Source organism: Ruditapes philippinarum, unplaced genomic scaffold (assembly GCF_026571515.1).
Source record: "Ruditapes philippinarum isolate M1 unplaced genomic scaffold, ASM2657151v2 ctg554_1_1_1_1, whole genome shotgun sequence".
Lineage (NCBI taxonomy): Eukaryota > Metazoa > Mollusca > Bivalvia > Venerida > Veneridae > Ruditapes > Ruditapes philippinarum.
In genome coordinates, this window is record NW_026864532.1 from 90,425 (window position 1) to 116,930 (window position 26,506).

Here is a 26,506-nt window from a genome sequence, read left to right on the forward strand (position 1 = left end):
CTGCTCATGTATGATATTTTATTTAAAAAAAAAAATAAAAAAAAAAAAAAACAACGCAAAAGTTTTATAGTCATGTATTTAAATATTTTTTTAAAATATATTTTCTTCTAAATGTGTCTTTAAAATATATTATCTTCTAAATGTGTTAAAAATGACAAGGCAAATTTGTCAAATATATAATAGAAAAAAATAACATTTCCCAGTTCAGAAATTAAAAGACGCTGCAAATTTTAATGCAGAATTGCAAGAAATGTGGATAAATATTGATATGTGGTCTTTCTAGAATAGTTAAACTGATATTGATTTTAAACAGTTTTTTATGATAAGATTAGAAAATTCCACTTCAAAGACAATAATGACAATAATATCTAACATGCGTTTATGCCATTATGATTATTTATACAAAAATTATAGTCATTTATCTATGTCTTACATGTATTTTGAAAAAAAAAAAAAAAAAAAACAACAACAACAGGAAAATTTAAATAAATATAAATATTGCATACATCTGCATTTTTGTTATTTACCCTGAGGCCTCTTAACAACAGGAGACCAGTGTAATGAAAACAGTCGCTGTCAGAAAAATACCAATACACAGCATGACACGAGACTCTCCTCTTGTATAAAAGCATTCCCTTTATACGGAAGACGGACAAAACCCCACCAGTTAAAACCCCACCACTCAAAATTTTATAGAGTGGACAAAACCCCACCACTAAATTTTATAGAGTGGACAAAACCCCACCACTAAATTTTACAGAGTGGACAAAACCCCACCACTTCAGTTTTATAGAGTGGACAAAATCCCACACTTACCAATTATTTGGCAAGATTTGATGAATTAAAATATATATAATATACACATTTTTTTCCACAATTTTATTAACAATGCATGTACATCTTGCATGTGCAATATGCAAAAAAGGTGTTACAAACTGTTAAATCAACATCAAAGAGTAGTCATTTATTTGAGACTGTGCCACATTTATGAACTTGAATTATCCATTATTATTAGTTTCTTCAAATACATTTCTTCAATTTATTTATATAAAAAATAAACTACTTACTATTAATCAAGAATATAGCACATTTTCATCAAATCATGGTTAAAAATAGCACATTTTGTATAGCACATTTCTAGTTTAGTCAGTTGAGTCTATTTTCCTTCATTGCACTTAGTTTAAGCGGATACAGTGGCCGATAGCCTGAAGAAACTCAGGTACAGTCTTCTCCTTATTGATTGAGATGTTCACATATTCTTTTGAGTTTCTGCTGATGCACAATTGTTTGTTTTTTAACATGTTTACAAGAAAGTTTTGTCCACTCTATAAAACTGAAGTGGTGGGGTTTTGTCCACTCTGTAAAATTTAGTGGTGGGGTTTTGTCCACTCTATTAAATTAAGTGGTGGGGTTTTGTCCACTCTATAAAATTTTGAGTGGTGGGGTTTTAACTGGTGGGGTTTTAACTGGTGGGGTTTTGTCCGACATTCGAACTTAATTCTTAGTCTTAAACTGGTAGATGTATTATTTGAGCTGTTAATTTGTATATTTTTTTATTTCAAGTTGTATTTCTGTTAAATACAGTTTCTCTTTATTTCTAGTTGGCTCTCAGATTCAGATTTCAGTTTTTTGTTGTTGTTTTTTTTGTTGTTGTTTTTTTTCATATATGTCTATTTACGGTACTATGTACGTTAAATCTGTTTCGTCTACTTCCATGTTGAATTACCTAATATGTCGTTTAGTCTGTTACGTATAACCATGTCTGTCAATGTGTATTTTGTTAAGTGTCCGTTTAGTATGTGTATTTCTGTCCGTGTATGTGTATTCCTGTGGCTCATGTACATTTCTGTTAAGTATGTACATGTATATGTATGTCTGTATTTCCGTTCATGGGTGTATGCTTGTGTATTTCCGTTAAGTATGTACATGTGTCTGCCTGTGTATTTTCGTTCAGTCTGCTCATGTATGGTTGTGTATTCACGTTCAGTCTGAACATGTGTACCTGTGTATTTCTTTAAGTTTTTTTTATTTGTGTATGCTTGTGTATTTCCGTTAAGTCTCTCCATGCCTGTGTTTTTCCGTTCAGTCTTCCAACGTATGCTTGTGTATTTCCGTTAAGTCTGTCAATGTCTGCCTGTTTTTTCTGTTCTGTCTGTCCATGTCTGCCTGTGTATTTTCGTTAAGTCGTCCATGTCTGCCTGTGTTTTTTTTTGTTCTGTCTGTCTCTCGATGTCTCCCTGTGTATTTCCGTTAAGTCTGTCCATGTCTGCCTGTGTTTTTCTGTTCTGTCTCTCCATTTCTGTCTCTCCATGTCTGCCTGTGTATTACCGTTCAGTCTCTCCATGTCTGCCTGTGTTTTTTTGTTCTGTCTCTCCATGTCTGTCTCTCCATGTCTGCCTGTTTTTTTCTGTTCTGTCTGTCCATGTCTGCCTGTGTTTTTTCGTTATGCCTGTCCATGTATGCCTGTGATTGTCTGTTCTGTCTGTCCATGTTTGCTTGTGTATTTCCGTTAAGTCTCTCGATGTCTCCCTGTGATTTTCTGTTCTGTCTGTTCATGTCTGTCTGTGTTTTTCTGTTCTGTCTGTCCATGTCTGTCTGTGTTTTTCTGTTCTGTCTGTCCATGTCTGTCTGTGTTTTCCGTTCTGTCTGTCCATATCTGCCTGTGTTTTCTGTTCTGTCTGTCCATGTGTACCTGTGTATTTCCGTTATGTTAGTGTATGTTCTGTTTAGTCATTTAGTATGTTTAGTCATGAAGTGGAGTAGCGGGGGATCGAACTTGCGACCCCTAGATTCGTAGACAGTCAGTGTTACCACTGCACTACAGCGCCCGCTCTGATTTATGACTATTTTTGAAAGTCCTATATACATAATCTCTTCAATGGCTAACAAATAAGTTATGTAATTAGATTTTAACACCTTATTCATGGTGGCCAACCCACGTGACATTAATATCGTAGAGATCTTCACTTGATACAGGTAATATTTTTAACTTTTATGTTTGCTTAATTATCTGTAAAAAAACGTATCCGGAATTATTAGCTTTATCAGAAGGCGTTGTAATCCCCTTAATGCTTTGGTAGAATTTTCTTGATTTAGTGATTAAGTTAACGTGACTTAATTTTTAAGAGCCGGCCGCTATTGTATCATAAACACACTACTAAAATTATTTTAGATTTGTATATTAAGAGCAATTAAACAGGTCAGTATGCAGGTAAAGAAACTTGAAGGGATCGATTATATAGAAGCTTGTCTCAGAATACGATGTAGAATTATTTCTTAATTAGTATTATAATTTCTTTTTTTTCGAAATTTTACATCACGTGACGTATGCACTGTATTTCAGTTAGTTTCAACTTTGTTATAACGATGCACTTACGTGTGTACAAGTTATGAAATTATGCAACTTTTCTCTGTGAAGAAGCTATCCAGCTAGCTGACGGAATGTCGGTTGTCCTACTCAGGTGCCCGCTCATGACTGAAATAATGTACGGAGGTACACCAGAGGTCTTCTTCCATCAGGTAAGCTTTAATGTCACTATATGATTATTTTATTGTTGATGTGACTTAAACCACAACAATAACAAACAAACAAAAATGTAAGGAATGATTTCTGCATTTAATGTTCTATTCTTAAATTCCACATTTTAAAGGTAGAACAGTATTTGTTGACAGCTGATGTATGAAAGTCAATAGAAGACTATGTACAATGTTTTGTTGGCGTCGACGAAACGACGTTTTTGAGAGAATGTCACCGATGACGAATTTGATGTAGTGACATAGGCATGAAGACTTGTGCACTCACGTCCTCTAGTAACAGGGGTGAGGCATTGCAGCCTCGCTTGTGCGTCAGAAGATGCGATTGTCCGAGTATGTACCATTGTTTTTGTGACGCGATTATCACTCTTCTATGTACCTTAAAGTCACATATAATCACCTCATGTCAATATATAAGGACATTGTTCAGTATGATAATGTGGAAGCAACCAAAATATGTACATCTAATAATTCATGTAGTAGGTTACCATTAAATGTAAATTTTCTCGTATCCAGACACAGGATATTCTGTCTAGGCAAGCTATTTCTTAAACATGATTCATATCAATGCCCTGGAAGGGGGTGGTGTGGAATTATTTCTTCTTATAATATTTCTTTAATTTTTATTTGGAAGGGAGATATTTGGAAATAAGAAAAGAAATTCCTTTTGTCACTTTAAAGTTCTTTTTTTTTTTTTTTTTTTTTTTTTTGCAAAACTTTTCTCCGATTTAATGCAGCGATATTCTTACATGTAAATAGAATATCAAAAGCTTTTGGTGCGAAAACAAGAACTTTAAAATGTAAACTGGCAGATATTTCGTTTTTCTTTGTTTTATTTATCCAACAAACTCTGTAGACGGATCAAAATGGAAAATGTCTGGTTGGTTTTTGTAAGGAGAATGTTGTCTTCTTATTTCTGGAATTAGGTCAGACCATAATGCCATTCTCTTTGGATAGAATCCCTCGATGATTGATGCAGGAGACATCTGATCGGATATCCGGAAATAACGCTGTGACGTCATATCATACGCTGGCCACGTGGTGTTTGTGAATTTTGTGATATCCATTGGTAGGTTTGGGTTTCTGTTAATTGAAAGGAAGATCTAACATAAGTAACATAGATGTACCAAAATTGCATATGTTTCTGAAACGCCATGTTAAGCTACTACGTACATGCTAGTCTACAGATCTATGCTATCTTTGTACATTTTTATCCGAAAGAAAAACTTAAAACTTATTTCGCCCTCAGAATCTATTATTATGCTAACAAGTTTAGATCTTATTTCAAAGATTATATATGTATATGAGGAGCATTCATTTATTTATTTTAGTCATGTTTTACTTGAAAACAACAAAAAAGCATATCCAAATAACAATTTACAACGGATCTCGAATTTACAACTTACCCTGATTTGGCAAAGTTAGACCACATCGCCATTATTGCATAACTGGCATGTTTTTCCGCCAAGCTATAATTGTAATTGCTGGAACCAAACACTGATATGTTTGCACGCAACGGAAAACCAAAGATAAAATGTAAATCGTCGGCATGATTAGATCCTGTAATTCAAATAATGTTCTTTGATCATTATAAATTTTAATAGGAGGCAACGAACTACCAAAGATACCGAGAGCTATTTATAGCGCGTCAGTGACGTAAGTTTCTAAAAATAAAAGATAGGAAAACGAATAGTCTGCTGTACTCTATAATTTAAATATAAAGAGTGGACCGGTATATTAGAGGTATTGAGGTGTTTCCTTATTGTTCATGTATTTTATCGTCTCCACCTTAATCCTTTTGATTTGACAATTATATGGAATGATTTATCTAGAGATAACATATTTAAACTTTAAAAAGGGTGAAGGCCGCTTTAATGAAAGAAACTGAATAGTGTGATAAGTCTCATTCTCGGGGCAGTATTATTTCCCAAATACTAATTGTGCTAGTTAATAAAATCCACTTGGCTAGGGTACAGTTCCAATGGCAATGATTCAAGTTGCATGCACAATTTTCACGTAAATTTGCTTATTTTAATGCTTTCGAGGAATCATTGTTTCCCAGATATTTATTATGACCTAAAGTTTATGACAAGTTTTAGGGCATTATTTCGCATATCTTAATGTTCTCTTTGAAAACATGTACTAACTTGTATATAAATTTATCACTATTAATACATACAGTGTATATATTTTTTAATTTGGGACAAACAGAAAGTAAACAAACTTGCCTTTCATCCATGAAGGTAAGGGTATAAAATTTGAACTTGTTTGAACGGCAAATTCGTACAGGTACGTCTTTCCAACGTTAAATCTAACATGTGCATTTACTGTCTGAGAAGCCGGTGAAAAGAACGTAGCGTCGTTACTCATATCTGTAACATGTTGCCATATACTGACGTAATTATCCGGATTATTCCAGTCGGTGTAAGAAAATGTCAAAACCTTCTCAAATGCGACTTTTGTTTCATTGTCTTCTGGGAAAAGAGTTTGATCAACAATAAATGGAACAACTGTATTTCTGAATTCCTCTTTCGTTATATTAAAATCAAGAGTAGAGTGGTTAAGTGCATATTGAAATTCACCAAATATTAAAGCGCCATCTTTGTCATTGACACCTACAATTATGTCCAAAGAAGCAAAGAAGTTTCTAGCTCTAGCGGTGTTTGTAGAATTGCCGTTGACAATGTCGATGGGAGAGGCGATTACAAAATCACCGTCTATAACAGGACCAAAGCTGGTAACATTAGATTGTAGTGATATTGGTGTCTTTGTTTGCAGACATAAAGCTAATGTATTCGAATTAGGATCACATTTTTTGTCGTAGAAGTATTTTTCGAAACTTGACACTTTTTGTATAGCCCAAGATGCAACTGCGGATCCACTCTCTGCGATTACTCTTTTGAATAACCCCTCATTTTCCGGATATAAAGCCTGAAATATCACAGAAGCCGCTCCCGCGGATTCGCCGAATATTGTAATTTCATCCTTGTATCCAAAGAAATTTTCAATATGATTATGTACCCACTTGAAAGCAAGATGCTGATCCCAGAGACCCTGGTTTCCTGGAAAAACTCCTTTTGGGTCTCGTAGAAAACCAAACATACCTATCCGGTAGTTAATGGTTACGACGATAACGTCTCCAAATAATGCGAGCGCTTCAGGTTTGTATGACACTGCCGTCCCCTGGGTAAAACCTCCACCAAAAACCCATATCATCACTGGTCGCAAGTCATTGGCTCGAAGCTCATGTGGAACATATATGTTCAGTGTCAGACAGTCCTCGGAGAAATAAGATATGCCATATTCATTTTTGGATAAGGCAGTATCCTGTTCAGATTGCGGATAACAAGACGCTGGGTCTTTACTTGCGTCAAACGTTCCTTTAAATGGAGCTTTCGGAACTGGTTTTCTAAACCTATTTTGTCCTCCTGTCGATTCTGCGAATGGAATTCCAAGAAATTTAGAAATTAATTTCTGTTCTCCGTCAAGAGAAATGTGTTCCTGAAATCCCATGATATTTCCAACTTTTGTGTTCACATATACTGGTGTTTGTGTAACACAAAATGAAAAGTGTGCTAAAACCCCTAATATCCGCAAAATTAACATTCTGATGCGTTCTGATCTATGCATATGCAATTGCAGCGACGATACCTTGCTTATAAATTTTCCTTACAACTAAACTGTGATAGTAGCTCATCGTAGAAACCAATTTATTTAAGGCCATGCTTATTATTTGGGTTGGGTGCCAAAAATTCATACATACTGAAATTATTGTGCAATATTTCACAGTAATTAATGTTACTCGGTTCGATTGAGCCTGCAAAAGGACGGTTTGCTTTATTTGGTCTGCGATGCATTTTAATTAATATCAAATTAATTTATAAAGATGCATAAATCTAGCCTGTTTTTATAACAAATATATTTTAATTTACACATGCGGAAACAACACATTAAGCTTTTTGTTTATATGTACACACCATATATTTGCCTTTTTCATTTTACACAGCTAAGTGACACAATTTTGTCAATGACCAAAACAACAACATTATTTCAAGTGATAACAACAAGTAATGTGTACATCATTTGATCCTTATGGCCCTTGATTTCTTATCTGATATCAAATGCTAAAACAATAATTCTTCAATGCGGAAGTAAGTGATGGTGTCTCATTTTTGACCCCAGCTACATGCTTTATAAAATGCTCGTAGATGTCAGCTACGAAATACTAAATTCCAATTATATAATCTAGCGCCATTGTTTTCTACAATATTTAAATTGGTCTCCTTTGCATATCAATATAAGCTATGTGACACCGGTCAAATGTATATATTTATGCTGCATATATCGATGTTTTGAGTGGGAGATGTTTAAGAGAAAAGGGTGATGCTAGATGCTCAATAACTTAACAGTGGTCATTTCTACAAGAAGATTAAATGTGTTTTCGTACATAAATCTTTTTAAACTAAGTGACCTCGTGGTAGGCTCAATTTTGACCCCATGGACATTATTTACATAACTTTTGTAGAGGACCATACGTTATGGTTTTTATTTAAAAAAAGCTCACCTCTGTGCATTTTATACTCAGATTAGCTATGAAAATTATATACATCGAATGAAATCTTGTACTTTTATAGGTTGGACAGATCGTCCATACAGTACTTGCTAGATTTCCGTGAAAACCTAGTGAAGTCGGTTTGCCCATAAAAATTCATTCAATGTGTTACATCGATCAAACGGTTTTGGCGAGGTCATTTTACTTGATTGAGATGATATTATGTTAGAATTCGAAATATAGCTTTAATAATTTACTGAAGATTGACTTTGAAATCTGGACTAATGTTGCGCTTGTGAAATTTAGACTTTCTCCATGTTCAACCTCGAAACTATATTCGATCATATTTTTCTTTCTCATTTATTTCTTTAAGAAGTATCCAATTAAATGAATAAGAAACAAAAAGCAATAGCACGCAGGAATACGCGCACATGCTATTAAAAATAATTCTACATGTAGAAGCAAAAGAAACCGGACATGGATTTGTAATACTAGTAGTCAAGTTTAACTATCGTTTTAGTATATAGTCTTTTTGGCCGCCTCCGTGGTCGAGGGGTTAGAGACGATGACTTCTAATCCAGTTACCTCTCTGGCGTGGGTTCGATCCCCGGGAGATGCTTTGGTAGTTTAGCGCGGAGGAAGGTTGTCAAGTACTGGTGTAACTCTCCAGGAACGATGGTTAGGAAACTACCCGCCTATATGACTGAAATACTGATGGGAAAAGGCGTAAAATGAAACAAACAAACAAACAAACAATGTAGTCTTTTTACCACAAGCTTGGTAACTTTGTCGATTTTGTCCATCTTAGGTAAGTATGCTATCACAATCTGAGGTTTGTGGCTCTACAGTATTCTATTTGTCATGATTTTAGTAACCTTCAGAAGTCATTTTATGACATTAACGTTTGATATCAAATTTTATAATCAGACATTGCGGCATAACCATTATTCGTCCGGCCAAACAAAGATGACACCTACTTAGTAAATATTTGGGTTGTATTTATGACTAAATTTTATCTCTAGAGAGGTCATGGATATATGACTCATCAAAAGTAATCTCAATAAAAATTAAGTACACACAAGTACAATGTTAGCTGAAGATGTTCTGATGAAAATTCTAGCGCTTACTCTCATTATCTATAACATATAAATACCAGCGGAGGTGAGTTTTTGAGTTGAACGCCGCCCTTTCTTGTTGATCTAGTTTTTCATATCTTAAGCTACTTTAAACATGATTAAAATATTTTATTATAATACATAATTCATACAGGAAACAACATAGGAGATATGCATGATTTGAGCATTAACGCTTGAAGTGTTGCACCAACGAATAATAAATATTTCTCTTCATTCGAAGTTATTTATTTGGTTACTGAATACAGTTTATTTGTGTGTGTTTTTTTTTTCTCTTCAAAACTTGTCTCTTTTTATACAGCAATAGATTTTACATATTGGATTGAAAAATGATATAACGTTGAAGATTAATTTTTAAGAAAGCAAATGATTTGCCGTTTTCTGTATTTAACCAACTAAATCTGTAGAAGGATCAAAATGGAACATGGCTGGTTGCTGTTTGTCGGGACAATGTTGTCTTCTTATTTCTGGAATAATGTCAGACCAAAAAGCCATTCTTCTCGGGTAGAATCGTTCCATGATTGATGCAGAAGACATCTGATTTGATATCCGAAAATAATGTTGTGACGTCATATCATATGTCGGCCATGTAGTGTTCGTGAATTTTGTGATATCCATTGGTATGTTCGGGTTTCTGTAAAACAAAGCCTATCATATGATTATCACGTGACTGTGTACTTTCTATTTGTAGCCTTAATATTAATGCATAAATTATGAACACTTATTGATACGACTTTTTTGTGAGACTTGAAATTTGTACATGCATGTTGAAAAAGCATATTTGGTACTATGTGAAATCTACAAATATTACTTTTCTAAATATATATTTTCCATCGACGGTCATATTTCAAAATATATATATTGGGTCTCAAAAGACTTGCCATTTAATATAAACTTTGATTAATTGCGTTCAAGAAATTGTCATAACGCGAGCCTACAGGAAGTTTCTAACCATTTTCACGGACGAGTTAATTATAATTTTCATATCATATCAACTTTGCTCTCATTTTATCACATGAATTCACCTATTGAAAATTATAAAAATAGCCTGTATTGACGTTTTACGCCCAATGTTATATTACACGTGTGTAATATTATGAGGTTATTAAACGTTGATGAGTACAATACTGAATTATTTTGGACGAGTATACAACAGCTGAAGTCCAATAGAATCAATATTGTTCTCAGGAATAAATAATCTTCCGGATCTATATTTCATCTTTTTTACATTTTGACAAAACTTGTTACTTAAATTACAGAAAAGGAATTGATATGATTTTTATACTCTAAAAATGAGGCTAGAAGAAATGCGATATGCAATTTGATATGTATTTTTTTGGACAAAAAAGAAAATGATAGGCATTTGGTATAGATATTGTGGAAAAACCAAGACTATATGGGGTAAGATATACATTTGACATGGACTTTTGGATAGGGCTAAAAGATTCGATTAAGATTTCTATTGGACCATCATATGGTTCAAACGCTGAAACTATGAAATAATACGTAATGTTATAATAATTTAAGCATGCGACACCATGTGGTAGAAATTATAATAGATATAAAAACATACTCTATATGACTTACCCTGATTTAGCAAAGTTAGACCACATCGCCATTGTTGCAGAAGCGATCTGTTTTTCCTCCAAGTTATAACTGAAATTGCTGATGCCCAGCACCGATAAATGTTCACGCAATGGAAATCCAAATACATATTGTATTTCGTCCGCATGGTTAGATCCTGCAATTTAAAAAAGACGTTCTTTAACAATAAAACAACTACACAACTGCAGCGTAGTTTTTCACTGAGTATGTTCATGAGAGAAAATGAAAATAATACCTCTTGAAATTTAAAAATTAATTTGGTAAATAAATCTATTCGGCGATTCTAGGATAGGCTAGGTATGCAAATGGCAAAGGAAAAAGCTTTTGTGATTTTATTTGCAAGTTAGTTGAATATCTTCATCTTAAGAAGGAATCCAACGTTGGAGATCAATATGTTTCATTTCCACACTCTCAGTCAGGGTTATCCATCTTGATTCTATTTAAAATTTAATATAGCTAGTCACAAATTACGATTTTACTTTATCACCATCGACATGGTTTTAAATCATGTCGAATTATTATATAAATTGTTAATTTTTTTACCTATTTTGTTGCTTTCTCATATTTTCTTAACTCATTAGAGTTTAGTTAACCTAAAGGTTATGGAAAAACACAATTGTGCGCTATATGATATTTTTGCTTATGCAAATCATTTTCGTATGTGAATATTAAAAAGTATTTCATATTTTTAATAAGACAAACAGATTTTAAATAACAAATAGTTGTTATCGATGTATATTCATTTTACATTACTGAAACACAAACGTACCTTTCATCCATGACGGTACAGGTAGATAATGTTGCCTTGTTTGAGCGGCAAATTCGTACAGGTACGTCTTCCCGACATTTAATCTGACATGCGCATCTACCGTCTGAGACGCCGGTGAAAAAAACACAGCGTCAGTACTCATATCTGTAACATGTTTCCATATACCGGCATTGTTATGTTGGTCATTCCAGTCGGTATAGAAAAATATCAAAACCTTTTCCAAAGCTTCTTTTGTGTCACTGCTTTCAGATAATAGAGCTTGATCAATTAAAATTGGAACAACTGTATTTCTGAATTCGTCTTTCGATATATTAAAATCAAGATCAGAGTGGTTAAGTGCTTGTTGATATAAACCGAAAAGTGAAGCGCCATCTTTGTCATTTGCACCCACAATGATATCCAAAGAAGCAAAGAAGTTTCTAGCTCTAGCGGTCTTGGTAGAATTGCCGTTGACAATGTCGATGGGAGAGGCGATTACAAAATCACCGTCTATAACTGGGCCAAAGTTTGTAACATTTGACTGTAGTGATATAGGTGTTTTTGCTTGCAGACATAAAGCTAATGTATTCGAATTAGGATCACATCCTTTATCGTAGAAATATTTTTCGAATTTTGACGCTTTATTTATGGCCCAAGGTGCGATTGCAGATCCACTCTCTGCGATTACCCTTTTAAATAATCCCTCATTTCCCGGATATAAAGCCTGAAATATAACGGAAGCTCCGCCTGCAGATTCGCCAAATATTGTGATTTCATCCTTATAACCAAAGAAACTATCGATATGATCATGAACCCATTTGATAGCAAGATGCTGATCCCAGAGACCCTGGTTTCCTGGAAAGAATCCTTTTGGGTCTCGTAAAAACCCGAACATACCTATACGGTAGTTAATGGTTACAACGATAACGTTTCCAAATAATGCGAGTGCTTCAGGTTTGTATATTGAAGATGCCCCCTGGGTGAAAACCCCCACCATAAACCCAAATCATCACTGGTCGTAAGTCGTTGGCTTGAAGCTCATTTGGAACATAAATGTTCAGTGTCAGGCAATCCTCGGAAAATCCAGGAACGCTGTAAACATTTTTGTATAAAGCGCTAAATTGCTCAGATTGCTGGTAACAAGCCGCTGGTTCTTTACTTGCGTCAAATGTTCCTTTAAATGGAGCTTTCGGAACTGGTTTTTTAAATCTGTTTTGTCCTCCTGTTGATTCGGCAAATGGAATACCAAGAAACTTAGAAATTAATTTCTGTTCTCCATTAACGGAAATGTTCTCTTGAAATCCCATTATATTTCCAATTTTTGTATTCACAGACACCGGCGTTTGCGTAATACAAAATGAAAGGTGCACTAAAACTCCTAATATCCACAAGATCAACATGTTGTTGCTTTCTGATCTATCAAACCAGACCGAAACAAAATTATCTCGTTGATGAAATTTCATTATTTAAGACTGTGATTGCAGCTCCTTGTAGAAACCAAATTATTTAAGGCCATGGTTAATATTTGAGGAGTTTGTTGTCAAGCATTCATGAGTAATAAAATTACTTTACGATATTTTCTATCAAATAACTACCTGTATATGTTCCATTTTGATAATACAACAGATGTAAAGCATGCATAAAAATGTTGCAGATTCAATATTAGTCTGCTTTGATGTCAAATTATGTTTTGAAAATTAAATTTAATTTATCATTAAAGTTGTATTATAACATAACAAAATAAATGAAAATAATGAATAATAAGTAATCCACAATGCTTAGTGCGCATCCCGGTATAGCACAAATTTTAAATCGTATATGAACGTAATATTGTATCTTAATTTAAGTATGATGGTGATGAAATTGTTGTATTTAAGAAAATAATGACGTTTGTTACGATTTTTATTTTGAAATCTCTGATTAAGTAAATCTGATTTTTTTTGTTATTGTTGTTTGTTTGTTTGTTTGTTTGTTTTTATATCATATAACTGACGGTTACGTCGAGGATGAAGTATTTTATCTTATCTGAGCACAAAGTGCACGGAAATAAGCACGTTTTTGAGATAGCTTAATGTCTGTCGTCAATAGTGTGTCGTCATTCATCTTCTATGTTTGCATTTAAAAATATAGAAATTTATCATGTTAATGTCAATAATGTGCATACTAATAAAATGTTATATGTTTGTGAGATTAGATAAACCCAACAAAACGTTATATGCATATAATTAAATAGACTAATTTTAAAAATATGGGAAAGCAGATTCAATGTTAAATCTTTTAGCGTTAACCAACCATTTACCAAATATTTTGTGTAAGCTGCGATGAAATAAAAGAAAATTAAGTGCTCTCATGACGTATCAGTCCATAATTTACGGTGCTGGCAACATGCTTGAGATAAACTGGTGAAGCAAATGCTTTCGTTTTAATTTTATTCTACTTTTGCGTCATTTTATATATAACGTATACTTTGATAATGTTTTATTTATTGTTAATATATTACTTCTCCCGTATTTAATTCAACATTCAACACTGATAAAAAGGTTAGCCCATAGGCCTACTGATTAATATGTGTTTCACCAAATAATACTCATTGCGTCCTTTTATTTGAAGGAATCCTTTGGTTTCTGCTACACTGAGTCGCAAGGCTAGTCTTTTTATACATATGATACAAAAACGCAATGGTAAGAAAATCATTTTTTCAATGTGAACAGGCAAATTATTTGTCAATCGCTTCATTTGTGTTATTCAACTAACTCTGTGGTAGGTTCTAAATGTGTAATGTCTGTTTGTTTTTTGTCAGGAAAATGTTAGGAAAATGTTGTCTTCTAAGTATTTGAATTCGGTAGGACCATAAGGACGTTCTCTTTGAATGAATTCCTATATGACTGATGCAGGAGACCTCAGATTGGATATCCGAAAATAACTATGTGACGTCAAATCATACGCTGGCCACGTGGTGTTCGTGAATTTTGTGATTGATATTCATGGGTATATTCGGGTTTCTAAAAGATGTAAAGAACCATAAGTAACATATCGAGACTGTATACCTTAAGTATATTATGTGTATTTAACACATAATTATGCTTCTTTTTATGCCTCCTTGGTCCACTTTAATCTGCAAATATATTGATAAACAACACCTACTAAGTACCACTTGCAATGTTTGAATATAACATATACTAGATGTATACACATTTAAAATGTCGGTGACATTTCCCTATGTAATTCCATTTGGATTCTTCAAAACAAATAACGTTTCAGTATGTCAAATAGAATACTGCATATATGATAATTCTACACAAATAGGCATGATTAACAAAGAGACGATAACAGAAAACATGGTTCCACTAAATGACCAATTATGTCTACATGTTTTCCGATATTGACCATATATAAAATTTTGCTAGACGAGCATATATTTGCTTTTTGGTCATACATCATGAAAACAATCACTGTGTGGTTTGAGTTCATGCAGTTCAATAAGTCTTTAAAACAACTGTTTTCCTGATTTAGCAAAGCTTGAGCACATCGCCGTAGTTGCACGGAAGCCGAAATTAATACGCTGATCCGTTCTATGCACCAACAATGCCAGGCAGTCCTTCATGCTGAAGGTGGTCATGCCCGATATCAATTTTTGTCATTTTTTTATTTTCAGCATTTTAAATACCATTTCACTACTTTTAACTACCTCAGCAATAATTGTTACACATAAAGTTGCAATAAAATATTCTTTCAATACATATAAATCTCTTTTTATCCTGATTTTCATATTTTAGTATGGGAATTTTCTTCTTTTGTTCAGTATATATTACTTTACGTGCAGAGACAACTAAGTAAGTATTTCCTGAACATCTCTACGTTTGCTAAATTACCATTTCATCGAGATATTTGATAAATTTATTGAAGGCACTATCGCCTTCCAATGCCGTCTTTTCAAACTGCATAGCAACAACATCTACAATATAGTGTATGTGCGTAACAATAAAGTCCTCTACCATTTAAGTAAATCAGAGAAAAGTGTCTGAACTATTTTGAAACATCTTTTAAATAGAAGTCTCAAAAAATGAATATGATGAATTGTCTGTCAAACTGCCATGTGGTTTGATATCTCTAAATAACGTTTTCTCAAAAAAGCAGTAAGTACCTTGTTTTTCACAAAGGAACTATTATGCTTACTTCTGGGACAGCCCTGGAACATGTCCTATCTTCACGCGACTGATGAAGAAAAAAAAACCTATCACAAATCCTTTGAAACATAATTCAATGTAACAACTTTATTGACATCACCATCATATCTCCCTATTTAGATACAATATAACGTTTCGACTAAGACAAAAGCATCTGGATAAAGTTTCGGTTGGTTCGTCGGTGGAACCACTTTTTAATTCGGCAAACAACCGACTACATCGCTAAATCGTGAGTTAAAAAAGAAACAATAACTTTAATTTTAATTTAATGTTACATTTATTTCTTTATGAAAAAAGTTTAATAAAATATTAATAAACATTCGACTGAATAGCAAATAAGTGTGGGGAACTTTGAAGTTTTGGATTTTTTGTTGTTGTTTTTTTGCATGTAAGGAAATCTGTAAAGACACATATAAATCATTGAAAAACATTTTGGTGTAACATGTTCTGTGTCACTATTTTGTATATTCTTTACGGTGGTATAATAAAATTAACGCTTAAAATTACGTTTAATAATTAAACATTGCAGTATGATAACGTGGTAACAACCGTAATATGCTAAACCAAACAAAGACGAAGACGATACCGTTGCATGTTGGCTATCATTTTTAAAAATAAACAAATTTTTTAGCTACAAGTGTAACCATATCATGTCTAAATAAGTTATCGTTGTAAGAGTATATCATGATATTTCAGCATAGTCAATAAAAATCGATTCGAAATGCATTTAATGGGAATTTTGAATTTGGTTAATTCTCTAGATGCCTTGTGGGGTGGCGTTTCCTTAATTCCACATTGTTCATTCTTCCATTTATCCTGTAAGAACTACGAAATGAATTAATTAAATACTATAAATAAAGAATTCAAAATATGTCTTAGCTCGTTATTAGTGCATTCACTATGCATGTATATACCAAATGCATTTGTCTTTTAGTATATCATTTCATGGAAATTTCCGTTATTGTGAGTTAAGTGTAATTGAATTTCTCTAAACATATATGTAGATTTATAGAGGTTTAGAGGTGTTTTCTCATCCAACAAACTCTGTAGAAGGATCAAAATGAAAAGCATCTGGCTGCTTTTTTCGAGGACAATGTTGTTTTCTTATTTCTGGAATAACTTCAGACCATAATGCCATCCTCTCAGGGTAAAATCCTTCCATAATGGATGCAGGAGACTCTGATCAAATTAAAAATCCCTGTGACGAATATAAGTTGGCCATTTTGTTCGTGAATTTTTGTATATATTAAAAGTTCGGGGTTCAAAAAATTAAAGAAATATATAGTTTTTTTTTAAATTGCTAGTAGACATGAATATTTTAAAATAAAAATGTATATAATTCCTTAAACATCCTAAAAAAAACAAAGAAAAAAGTTTTTAAAAAATTTACCCTGATTTAGCAAAGTTTGACCACATTGCCATGGTTGCACGAGCTACTTGTTTTGGCTCTAAACTATAACGGATACTGCTATTTACAGGAACTGATACATTCGCAAGCAACGGCAATCCAAAAACAAATCGCATTTCCTCCCCATGATTGGTTCCTGCAATATTATATGGATTTGGTTATTAATAAACGTATTGTATTTCGTAAATATTCTCCAAAGCAGAGACCCTCAAAAATAGTATAAGGAACAAAATTAGTTGGAGACTCCGTTTGATTGGGTCTGTCCATTAGCATTTACAAAAAAATGCAACATCACATGTCCCCTTGCAGCGGCATAAGCACTATTTCAACGTTTAATACTAGTTGTTATAGAATTAGATCAAGTTGCCTAGGCTTAGGTTTTGAATCAGAAATTTAGCGGTCGTTTGAGGTTTGTAAGTTATGTGTAAAACTTTCTAACGCCAAAAAATCCAATGCTGGTTGACTGCGTTTTATAGAAAGTCACAAGTCTTAAATCAGTCTCAAGACCAAACTTGAGACAATTTTTGTATCAAAGATAGCTTATGACTAATATGTTATTTTTCTTTTATTTTTTTATTTAGCAAAGCTGAAGGCATTTACACATTTCAATAAAAGGGTCCCCATGTTATTTCTTAACTTTTCTCAGGGTAATGAATATATTTATAGTCTACAGTATTTGACGGACAATAAAAACTAATTATTGAAGCTGTGTTAAGTTAGTCCTTAAGTTGGTTTGATGTCCTAGGACTTAGGATACACATAGGACTTTCTATAAAACTCAGCCCTGTTTTGATTTTCAACAACTATGGCCATTGGTTATTTATAACTTGCTATAGTGATCTTATAGAATTAAATCAAGAAAATAACGAACCTGATTTCACTTGAGAAAGATCTTTGTTAAACGTAGCATATATACTTCTCACAAATAATGACTATTAAATCATTTAAAAATTGACATAGCTTAAAAATGCAAATGTTATTCATGTTCATAATAAGTATTTTGACGAAAGGTTTTGCAATCAACTTGATCGCAAGACCATTTTCGGGACATGTGTTTGATATTTCGGAAAATGTTACTTAGTCAGTTAGCTATTGAGGATGTATTTTTATACAAATAACATGACTAAAATGCAGACTTGCCTTTCATCCAGGAAGGAAGGGATATGTAATGTGTTATAGCTTGAACTGCAAACTCGTATAGGAATGTCTTTCCGACATTTAATTTTGCATGTGCATTTACTGTCTGAGACGCCGGTGAAAAAAACGCAGCGTCGTTAGTCATATCTGCAACTTTATTCCTTATAAACGCGTCGTTATCTGGGTTTTTCCAGTCGGTGTAGAAAAAAATCAAAGCCTTTTCTAATGCGTCTTTTGTGTCCTTTTCTTTGTAGAATAGAATTTGATTCATAATAAATGGAACAAGCGTATTTCTGAATTCGTCTTTAGATATATTAAAATCAATATTAGTGTGGTTCAGTGCGCGTTCATAAGAAAAGAACAATCCAGCACCGTCTTTGTCATTTGCGCCTACAATGATATCCAAAGAAGCAAAGAAGTCTCTAGCTCTGGCTGTATTTGTAGCATTGTCGTTGATAATGTCGATGGGAGACGCAACTACAAAATCACCATCTATAACCGGGCCAAACATTGTTATATTTGATTGAATTGATATTGGAGTCTTTGATTGCAGACAAGAAGCGAATGTCATCGATGTAGTACTACATCCTTGATCAATGAAATATTCATCGTAAGTTGTTACTTTTTGTATGGCCCAAGGAGCAACTGCAGATCCACTCTCTGCTATTACTCTTTTGAATAGTCCCGCGTTTCCTGAATATAAAGCCTGAAATATAACGGAAGCCCCTCCTGCTGATTGGCCGAATATTGTTATTTCATCCTTGTAACCAAAGAAACTATCAATATGATCATGAACCCACTTTATAGCAAGATGCTGATCCCAGAGACCTTGGTTTCCAGGAAAGACACCGTTTCTGTCACGTAAAAATCCAAACATGCCTAAACGATAGTTAATTGTTACCACGATTACGTTCCCAAACAAGGCTAACCCTTCGGGCTTGTTCATTAATGCAGTCCCTTGGGTAAATCCCCCACCATGTATCCAAATCATAACTGGTCGTAAGTTGTTGGCTCGAACCTCATGCGGAATATAAATATTCAGTGTAAGACAATCCTCGGAAAATTCAGAGACGCCAAAAATACGCCGTAAAGAAGTATCCTGTGCAGATTGTTGATAACAGGCCGCTGGTTCCTTACGTGCGTCAAATGTTCCTTTAAATGGAGCTTTCTGAACAGGTTTATTAAACCTGTTTTCGCCTCCTGTTGGTTCGGCAAATGGAATACCAAAAAATTTAGAAATCATTTTCTGTTCTCCGTCAAGAGAAATATGCTCCTGAAATCCCATGATATTTCCAACCTTTGTGCTCACATATACAGGTGCTTGTGTTACACAAAATGAAAAGTATGAAAGAAATCCTAACATATGCAAGATCAACATTTTGATACGTTCTGTTCTATACAAATGTAACCGAAACACAAATAAATACAAATTTCCATTATTATTACACCAATATTTAGCTCGTATCGTGTTATCAGGGTATAGAAACAGAGTTATTTAAGGCCGTGCATATTTTTCTTAAATAACTAATTTCTACATGTCAAATATTGTGATTGTTTTAATTTTTGTAATTACATCAATCGCTGAATTGTGCTTTTCAGAATGTGTTCAATTCCGTGTGCTATAAATATTTTTAGAAAACCAGGAAATAGAGTAAAACAGAATCCCTAAAGAAAGTCCAACACGGCAAATTGAAAATGTTGCAGGCTCGGTTTGATTGAGCCTGTTCATGGACGGTACTGGAAAGTGCGAGTTACCGTCCACGCCCTCTAGCACCGGCTTTTAAAAGCAGAATTCAACATTTAAACACAAAAATGGTGAAATTTTGAATTTAGGAACATCCGCATATGTGTTCATACCGCGGTTAGAATATAACCTTCAATGTGACACAGAAGGGCCTTTCCATGAAAGTCGGCGTATGGTCTCCAGTGCCCTAAACGAGAAAACAATGACCGGAAATAAATAAAAATGGAATTTTGAAAGGGATCTGAGGTTATATGCCAGCATATCACAGACAAGACGTCAATAGTCAAATTTAAAAGCAGGCAATATATCCTAAGGGTGATTATACAGTATTCAAGTAGGAATACTGGAACCACCCAAGTTGAAAAAAGGCCACATAGAAGAAACTTAAAGTACCAAATAACATGTGTACACAACAATAATGTCGTGCTGAACGATCGAATCATACATGATTTCGAATAAGAAACGTTTCAACAATAATGTTAATTTTATTTACGGTCTTTTGGGCCGTTACTTTAAACTCGTGTTTTAAAACTTTTATTCCATTATCATTGCCCAAATGTCGCTAGATTATTGTCTTTTGTTGATTTGCAAAATGATAGAAATTTTCTTTGAGTTCTGCCATTTTTTTAAAAAAAATATTTACTCATTCGAGCAAAGCAAGCATGTTATGCTCGAGTTTAAATTATCTACTCTTGAAAAAAATTCAGCACCGTCACAAAAGTTCCTTCCTTGCTCTTTGTATGAAATGGGGTTTCTTTTTCCCTTTCTGTTTAAATTATACAATTTCCAGACTTTTAACATGTGACGTATGGTCACCAACCAAGAGAGTTAATTGGTTGGGGTTTGTTTTTATTTAATGAAAATTATTTACCGGTACCATTTTCTTTTTCTTACAAATCACTGTGCCTATAAAGGGCCTTAAAATATGAGCAGCAACAGCCAGTTCGTCATATCTAAACAATGACAGTTCATATTGGTGCATAAAAGTCTGAATATAGATCAAACAAATTTATTTTACATGTTGCACAGTATCAGTTTGATATTTATTATAGTTATTGTGAAATGCGTTGCTTACTTATCTTCGTTTAGGTCAATATTAAGGACGGCAATTACTTCATTGTGCCAAACATTATCTCGGACAAATGTCCTGGATCACTTTGTTTCCAAAATATCCGAAATATCTAAAAAATGAGATAAATGATTATTATATTACAAATATATTCTGTTATTTCGTTGTCGTTTAAAGTAAGTTCTCGTCTGTAAGAAACAGAGAATTTAAATTTCCACTATAACCGGCTTCATTGTACAAGGTTGTATTTATTCGTCACCACATTTCATATTACAAGTAATATGACTGAAGTGTGTGCATGGGTGTATGAGTGTACTCCATTAACCCAACTATCAAACGCTTTAGTTAAAAGTAGGCGAAATCTGACACAATGTATATTTTTTTCTGTACTCCGGTCGGTCGGAAAGTTTTGGATAGAAAGGAAAAGTGAAATAAAAACAATCATAACGTTTGAAATTGCGTTTTTGAATTTTGAAATAGTTATTGTGGCAGTATACTGTATAAAAAGATAACAACCGTGATATACTTAGCACAACAAAGATAATAGCCTCATCTTTAAAACTAAATAAATATTGAGGTTACTTGTGTAACTATATCTTTTATAAAAGCCAAAAGAGTCGTTAAACATTTCAGCATAGTCAATTCTAAATGCAGCGAAGATAGTCTTCGTGATGAGAGTGTTTTTCTCCAGATGCCTTGATGGGTAATGTTTCCTTAACAATGGCTTTTGGTTTCATTCATTCATTCATTCATTCATTCAATTTTGTAAAAAGTACTAAACAATTAAGAAAATGTCATACATGATTCAAAATGACACGTGATGTATGTCGATGTAAATAAAACTATAGATTGAAAATAGATGCAATTGTTCCTACCGGTAAAGAGCAATTGCTCGTTTGTAGCGTTGCGACTTAGTTTGTTATACTAACCTTAACCTTACATGCATGAAATAAAAATGGGCGTCAGTGGCCGAGTGGTTAAGGTCGTGGACTTAAAACCACTTGCCACTCACTGCCGTGGGTTCGATTCCCGCAAGGGACTTTGGATCCTTTCATGTGATGAAGCTATCTAGCTAGCTTATGAAACGTCTGTGATTCTGTTCAGGTGCTTAAATAATTAGGCACCTAAGTTTACGCTAAAGTAAACCTGGAAAGTCGCCATATGACCTGTACAGTGTTGGTAAGACATTAAATCCAACCAAAACATATGACAGATAAAGTTTATATGCGTTTTATTACGGGAAGTATTTTTATGCTAGTAAACTCGTATATTTATGACGCATAAAACATAAACATAAAACAGCGAAATATATGGCTTATCAAAAGCAAATTCACGTTAAATGAAGTTACCATGTTGAAGCTGCTCTGACTAACGCTCACACATTTACACTAACATTGATATCTCGTTAATTAAGGTCACGGAAATTTCAGTTTATGTGACTTTAAATGTATACTAAAATTTATCGATACACATGTTAAGATTTATAGAGACGAAGCAAAAAAATGAGTTCTCATAATGAAATACTTTGCACGTTGTACTAACGTATATAATATGTCTCTTTATTTGTAGAAGTCTATTTAGCAATTAAATTTGTGTTAAATTGTTATACAAGTCAAGTATGATTGAAATATGAAACATTAACATACAATATCAAAAATGTACTTAAAAGTAAGTGAAATAATCCAAATTTTGAAACGTGAACTAGTGAATTCTTCGCGTAATTGTCTCTACATTTGTTTTTCTCATCCAACTAACTCTGCGGAAGGATCAAAGTGGAAAATGTCTTGTTGCTTTTTGTTAGGACAATGTTGTTTAATTATTTCTGGAATAACTTCAGACCATAAAGCCATTCTCTCGGGATAGAATCCTTCCATGATTGATGCTGGAGACATCTGATCGGATATCCGGAAATATCGTTGTGACGTCATATCATACGCTGGCCACGTGGTGTTCATGAATTTTGTGATATCGATTGGTAAGTTCGGGTTTCTAAAGTTATAAGGAAACTGTATCATTAGTAACATAATTTTTTATTATGTGTTTATTTACTCAATTTTATTGTATTTCTCAAACACAATGTTACTCTATAATTGTAATGTTTTGTACGTCAATGTTCAGAATGATATGTTACTGAACACCCTTTTCTGTAACACTTACAATTTGTAAATATTTCATGTAGATAAGGTGTGAAAATTCATAATGTCAGCGACAATTCCTTAATTATATTTAGTTCTCAAAACACACTTCGTTTAAATCATTTTAATCAAATACTGTCAATTGAACATTCCTGCAGAAATACGCATGATCAGAGACGATACAGAAAACATGGTTCCGATGTATGATCTAAAATTACTCTTATTCTTGTTTTCTTTCAATGACCATAGATGTATTTGAAAAATTTCTAGGGGTGCATGCATTTGCCATTTGGTTATACTACTGGAATAAAATTGAAAACAAATATGTTTTACAGCATTGTGTACGACTACGACCAAATGGCCATGGAATTTTTCAACATTCTCAAATTCTCGAAAATCCTGAAAGCTGTGAGTTTTAAGTTCATGAACAGAAAAATATAGCTTAAAAAAATGGTTACCCTGATTTAGCAAAGTTCGACCACATCGCCATAGTTGCACGAGCGACCTGTTCTTGCTCCGAACTATAGCTAAAATTGCTCATACCAGCCATTGATAAATTTACACGCAAAGGCAATCCAAACACAAATTGTAGTTCGTCTCCATGATTAGATCCTGCAATGTAACATAAATGTACTTTTACTGGTTCTGTTTTATAAAAAATATCAAAGAACGAGATCCCTCTGAAGTAATAAAAGCAACAAAATAAGTTGGAGACTCGATCTTATTCAGTATCTTCATTAAAATTATTGACAGATACAACATCACATATTCCCAAAACAGTATTTAAGTTCTACAACTAAAAGTGCTGGAAATATATCATACTTTCTGGGGTAAGTTTCCAATGTGAAATTTAAAGATCGTTTGAAGTTAAATGCTGTAAGTTATATTGTTAAAAAAATCCAAAGGTGCGTGTTTTATTTATGCAACTTGCACGCAATATCATTCCACAAAACGAAATGTATGGTGATTTAAAGAATATTTCCGGATAATATTATTTTGTTTCATAATCAAAGGCAAACAAGAAATATAAATAATCTATCTTGATGCATCTACAAACATATCATATAATTGAAATGCAGACTTGCCTTTCATCCATGAAGGTAAGGGTATGTAATTTTGTCTTGTTTGAACGGCAAACTCGTACAGGTACGTCTTCCCTACATTTAATCTGACATGTGCATCTACTGTCTGAGACGCCGGTGAAAAGAACGCTGCGTCAGTATTCATATCTGTCACATGTTTCCATATACTGGCATTGTTATCCGGATCATTCCAGTCGGTATAGGAAAAAATCAAAACTTTTTCTAATGCGACTTTTGCGTCGTGGTCTACAGAAAGGGGGGTTTTATTAATAGTTATTGGAACAACAGTATTTCTGAATTCTTCTTTTGTTATATCAAATTCAAGATTTGAGTGGTTTAGTGCGTCTTGATAGTAAAAGAAAAACGCGGCACCATCTTTGTCGTTGGCACCTACCATAATATCCAAAGAAGCAAAGAAGTCTCTTGCTCTGGCAGTTTCAAAAGAGTTCCCGTTTACAATGTCGATTGGAGATGCGATGACAAAATCGCCGTCTATAACTGGGCCAAAACTTGTATCATTTGATTGCAGTGATATTGGAGTTTTGGATTGCAGACAAGTAGAAAATATTTGTGAAGATGGCTCACAGCCTTGATTGTAGAAATATCTTTCGAAACTTGATACTTTATTTATGGCCCAAGGCGCGATTGCAGATCCACTCTCTGCTATTACTCTTTTGAATAGTCCCTCATTTCCAGGATATAAAGCCTGAAAGATAACGGAGGCACCGCCCGCAGATTCGCCGAATATTGTTATTTCATCCTTATAACCAAAGAAACTATCAATATGATCATGAACCCATTTGATAGCAAGATGCTGATCCCAGAGACCTTGGTTTCCGGGAAAGACGCCGTTTTGGTCACGTAAAAAGCCAAACATGCCTATACGATAGTTAATTGTTACAACGATTACATTTCCAAACAGGGCTAACGCTTCAGGTTTGTAAATTGATGATGCCCCCTGAGTGAAACCTCCACCATACACCCAAATCATAACAGGTCGTAGGTCGTTGGCTCGAAGATCGTGTGGAACATAAATGTTAAGTGTCAGACAGTCCTCAGAAAATTCGGATACTCCGTAACTTTTGTATAAATCACTGTCCTGTTGAGTTTGCTGATAACAAGCTGCTGGTTCTTTACGAGCGTCAAACGTTCCTTTAAATGGAGCTTTCGGAACCGGTTTTCTAAACCTGTTTTCGCCCCCTGTTGTTTCGGCGAATGGAATACCAAGAAATTTAGAAATTAATTTCTGTTCTCCATCAAGAGAAATGTGCTCCTGAAATCCCATGATATTTCCGACCTTTGTGTTCACATATACTGGTGTTTGTGTAACGCAAATTGAAACGAACGCTAAAAACTCTAGTATCTGCAAGTTGAACATTTTGTTACGCTCCGTTCTATTCTAATGGAACTGAAGCAACGGCAACTCGATATTAAAATCATTTCTTATACCTTTAAACTAAGATTTGGCAAGGTACAAGATTATTTTGTTATAGAAACCGAGTTATTTAAGGTCGTGCTTATTTTTTGATAAAGTTGTCAAACATGGCAAATATTGTATAGTAAAATATTATTTGCTTACCATTATGTTATTACTCTATATATGTATGTTCCTTATGAAATGCCATGCGTTCATTTCTTGGTGCCATAGAGTGCTCGGTACTACCGGTACGTTTACTTTGGTTTTCCGTAGGAATTTGCTGCACTATTTGTGTTATGTATTGCTATAACAAGCCGGCGACAACATATAAAAGAAATGTGTATTTATTAATAACCCTTATCATTAAAGTAATTTTCGAGTACATCACGTAATGATATGATAAAAGCTCAGGTGATATGTCCTCGTTTCTGTTCAATCAAACTGAAAAGAAATAAAACAACAAACTTTATATATGCCTGAATACATGAACCCCACTTTCCCCCACATATATATGCGAATATGGCAATAAGACCAGAGAAATAGTTTGAAGGATTTAATGTACAAGTGCAAAAGGACTTACAATACGGCAGACTAAGTAACTAACGCCACTTATTATGCACGTTTATTACCGAAAAAGAGGTCAAAATATGCAAAAAGATACTTTTAAATCATTTTTTTACAATTTCACTGTGAATAACTCAGTAAGCACAATAATTTATGGCAATGTATCAAAGATAAAACTTTTTTGTTTCAAA

At 33.7% G+C, this 26,506-nt stretch overlaps 4 protein-coding genes across 4 annotated transcripts; all 4 read right to left on the bottom strand.

Annotated features, from left to right (window-relative positions):
• Window positions 1–3,603: 3,603 nt before the first annotated feature.
• Window positions 3,604–7,195, bottom strand: LOC132725981 (acetylcholinesterase-like). The gene is made up of 3 exons (XM_060711210.1): window positions 5,763–7,195; window positions 4,941–5,094; window positions 3,604–4,617 (listed from the first exon to the last, which is right to left on the bottom strand). Exons 1-3 carry the CDS (start codon window positions 7,162–7,164, stop codon window positions 4,371–4,373), a joined length of 1,803 nt encoding a protein of 600 aa, XP_060567193.1. The 5' UTR covers window positions 7,165–7,195; the 3' UTR covers window positions 3,604–4,370.
• Window positions 7,196–9,419: 2,224 nt separating this feature from the next.
• On the bottom strand, window positions 9,420–12,526 carry LOC132725980 (bile salt-activated lipase-like). Its single transcript, XM_060711209.1, has 3 exons — window positions 11,594–12,526; window positions 10,807–10,960; window positions 9,420–9,853 (listed from the first exon to the last, which is right to left on the bottom strand). The coding sequence occupies exons 1-3, from the start codon at window positions 12,465–12,467 to the stop codon at window positions 9,607–9,609; spliced, it is 1,275 nt and encodes a 424-aa protein (XP_060567192.1). The 5' UTR covers window positions 12,468–12,526; the 3' UTR covers window positions 9,420–9,606.
• Window positions 12,527–16,508: 3,982 nt separating this feature from the next.
• On the bottom strand, window positions 16,509–19,714 carry LOC132725970 (cholinesterase 2-like). Its single transcript, XM_060711198.1, has 3 exons — window positions 18,308–19,714; window positions 17,150–17,303; window positions 16,509–16,575 (listed from the first exon to the last, which is right to left on the bottom strand). The coding sequence occupies exons 1-3, from the start codon at window positions 19,680–19,682 to the stop codon at window positions 16,509–16,511; spliced, it is 1,596 nt and encodes a 531-aa protein (XP_060567181.1). The 5' UTR covers window positions 19,683–19,714.
• Window positions 19,715–21,649: 1,935 nt separating this feature from the next.
• LOC132725976 (cholinesterase 2-like) lies at window positions 21,650–26,220 on the bottom strand. The gene is made up of 3 exons (XM_060711207.1): window positions 24,338–26,220; window positions 23,711–23,864; window positions 21,650–23,106 (listed from the first exon to the last, which is right to left on the bottom strand). The coding sequence occupies exons 1-3, from the start codon at window positions 25,710–25,712 to the stop codon at window positions 22,860–22,862; spliced, it is 1,776 nt and encodes a 591-aa protein (XP_060567190.1). The 5' UTR covers window positions 25,713–26,220; the 3' UTR covers window positions 21,650–22,859.
• Window positions 26,221–26,506: the final 286 nt, after the last annotated feature.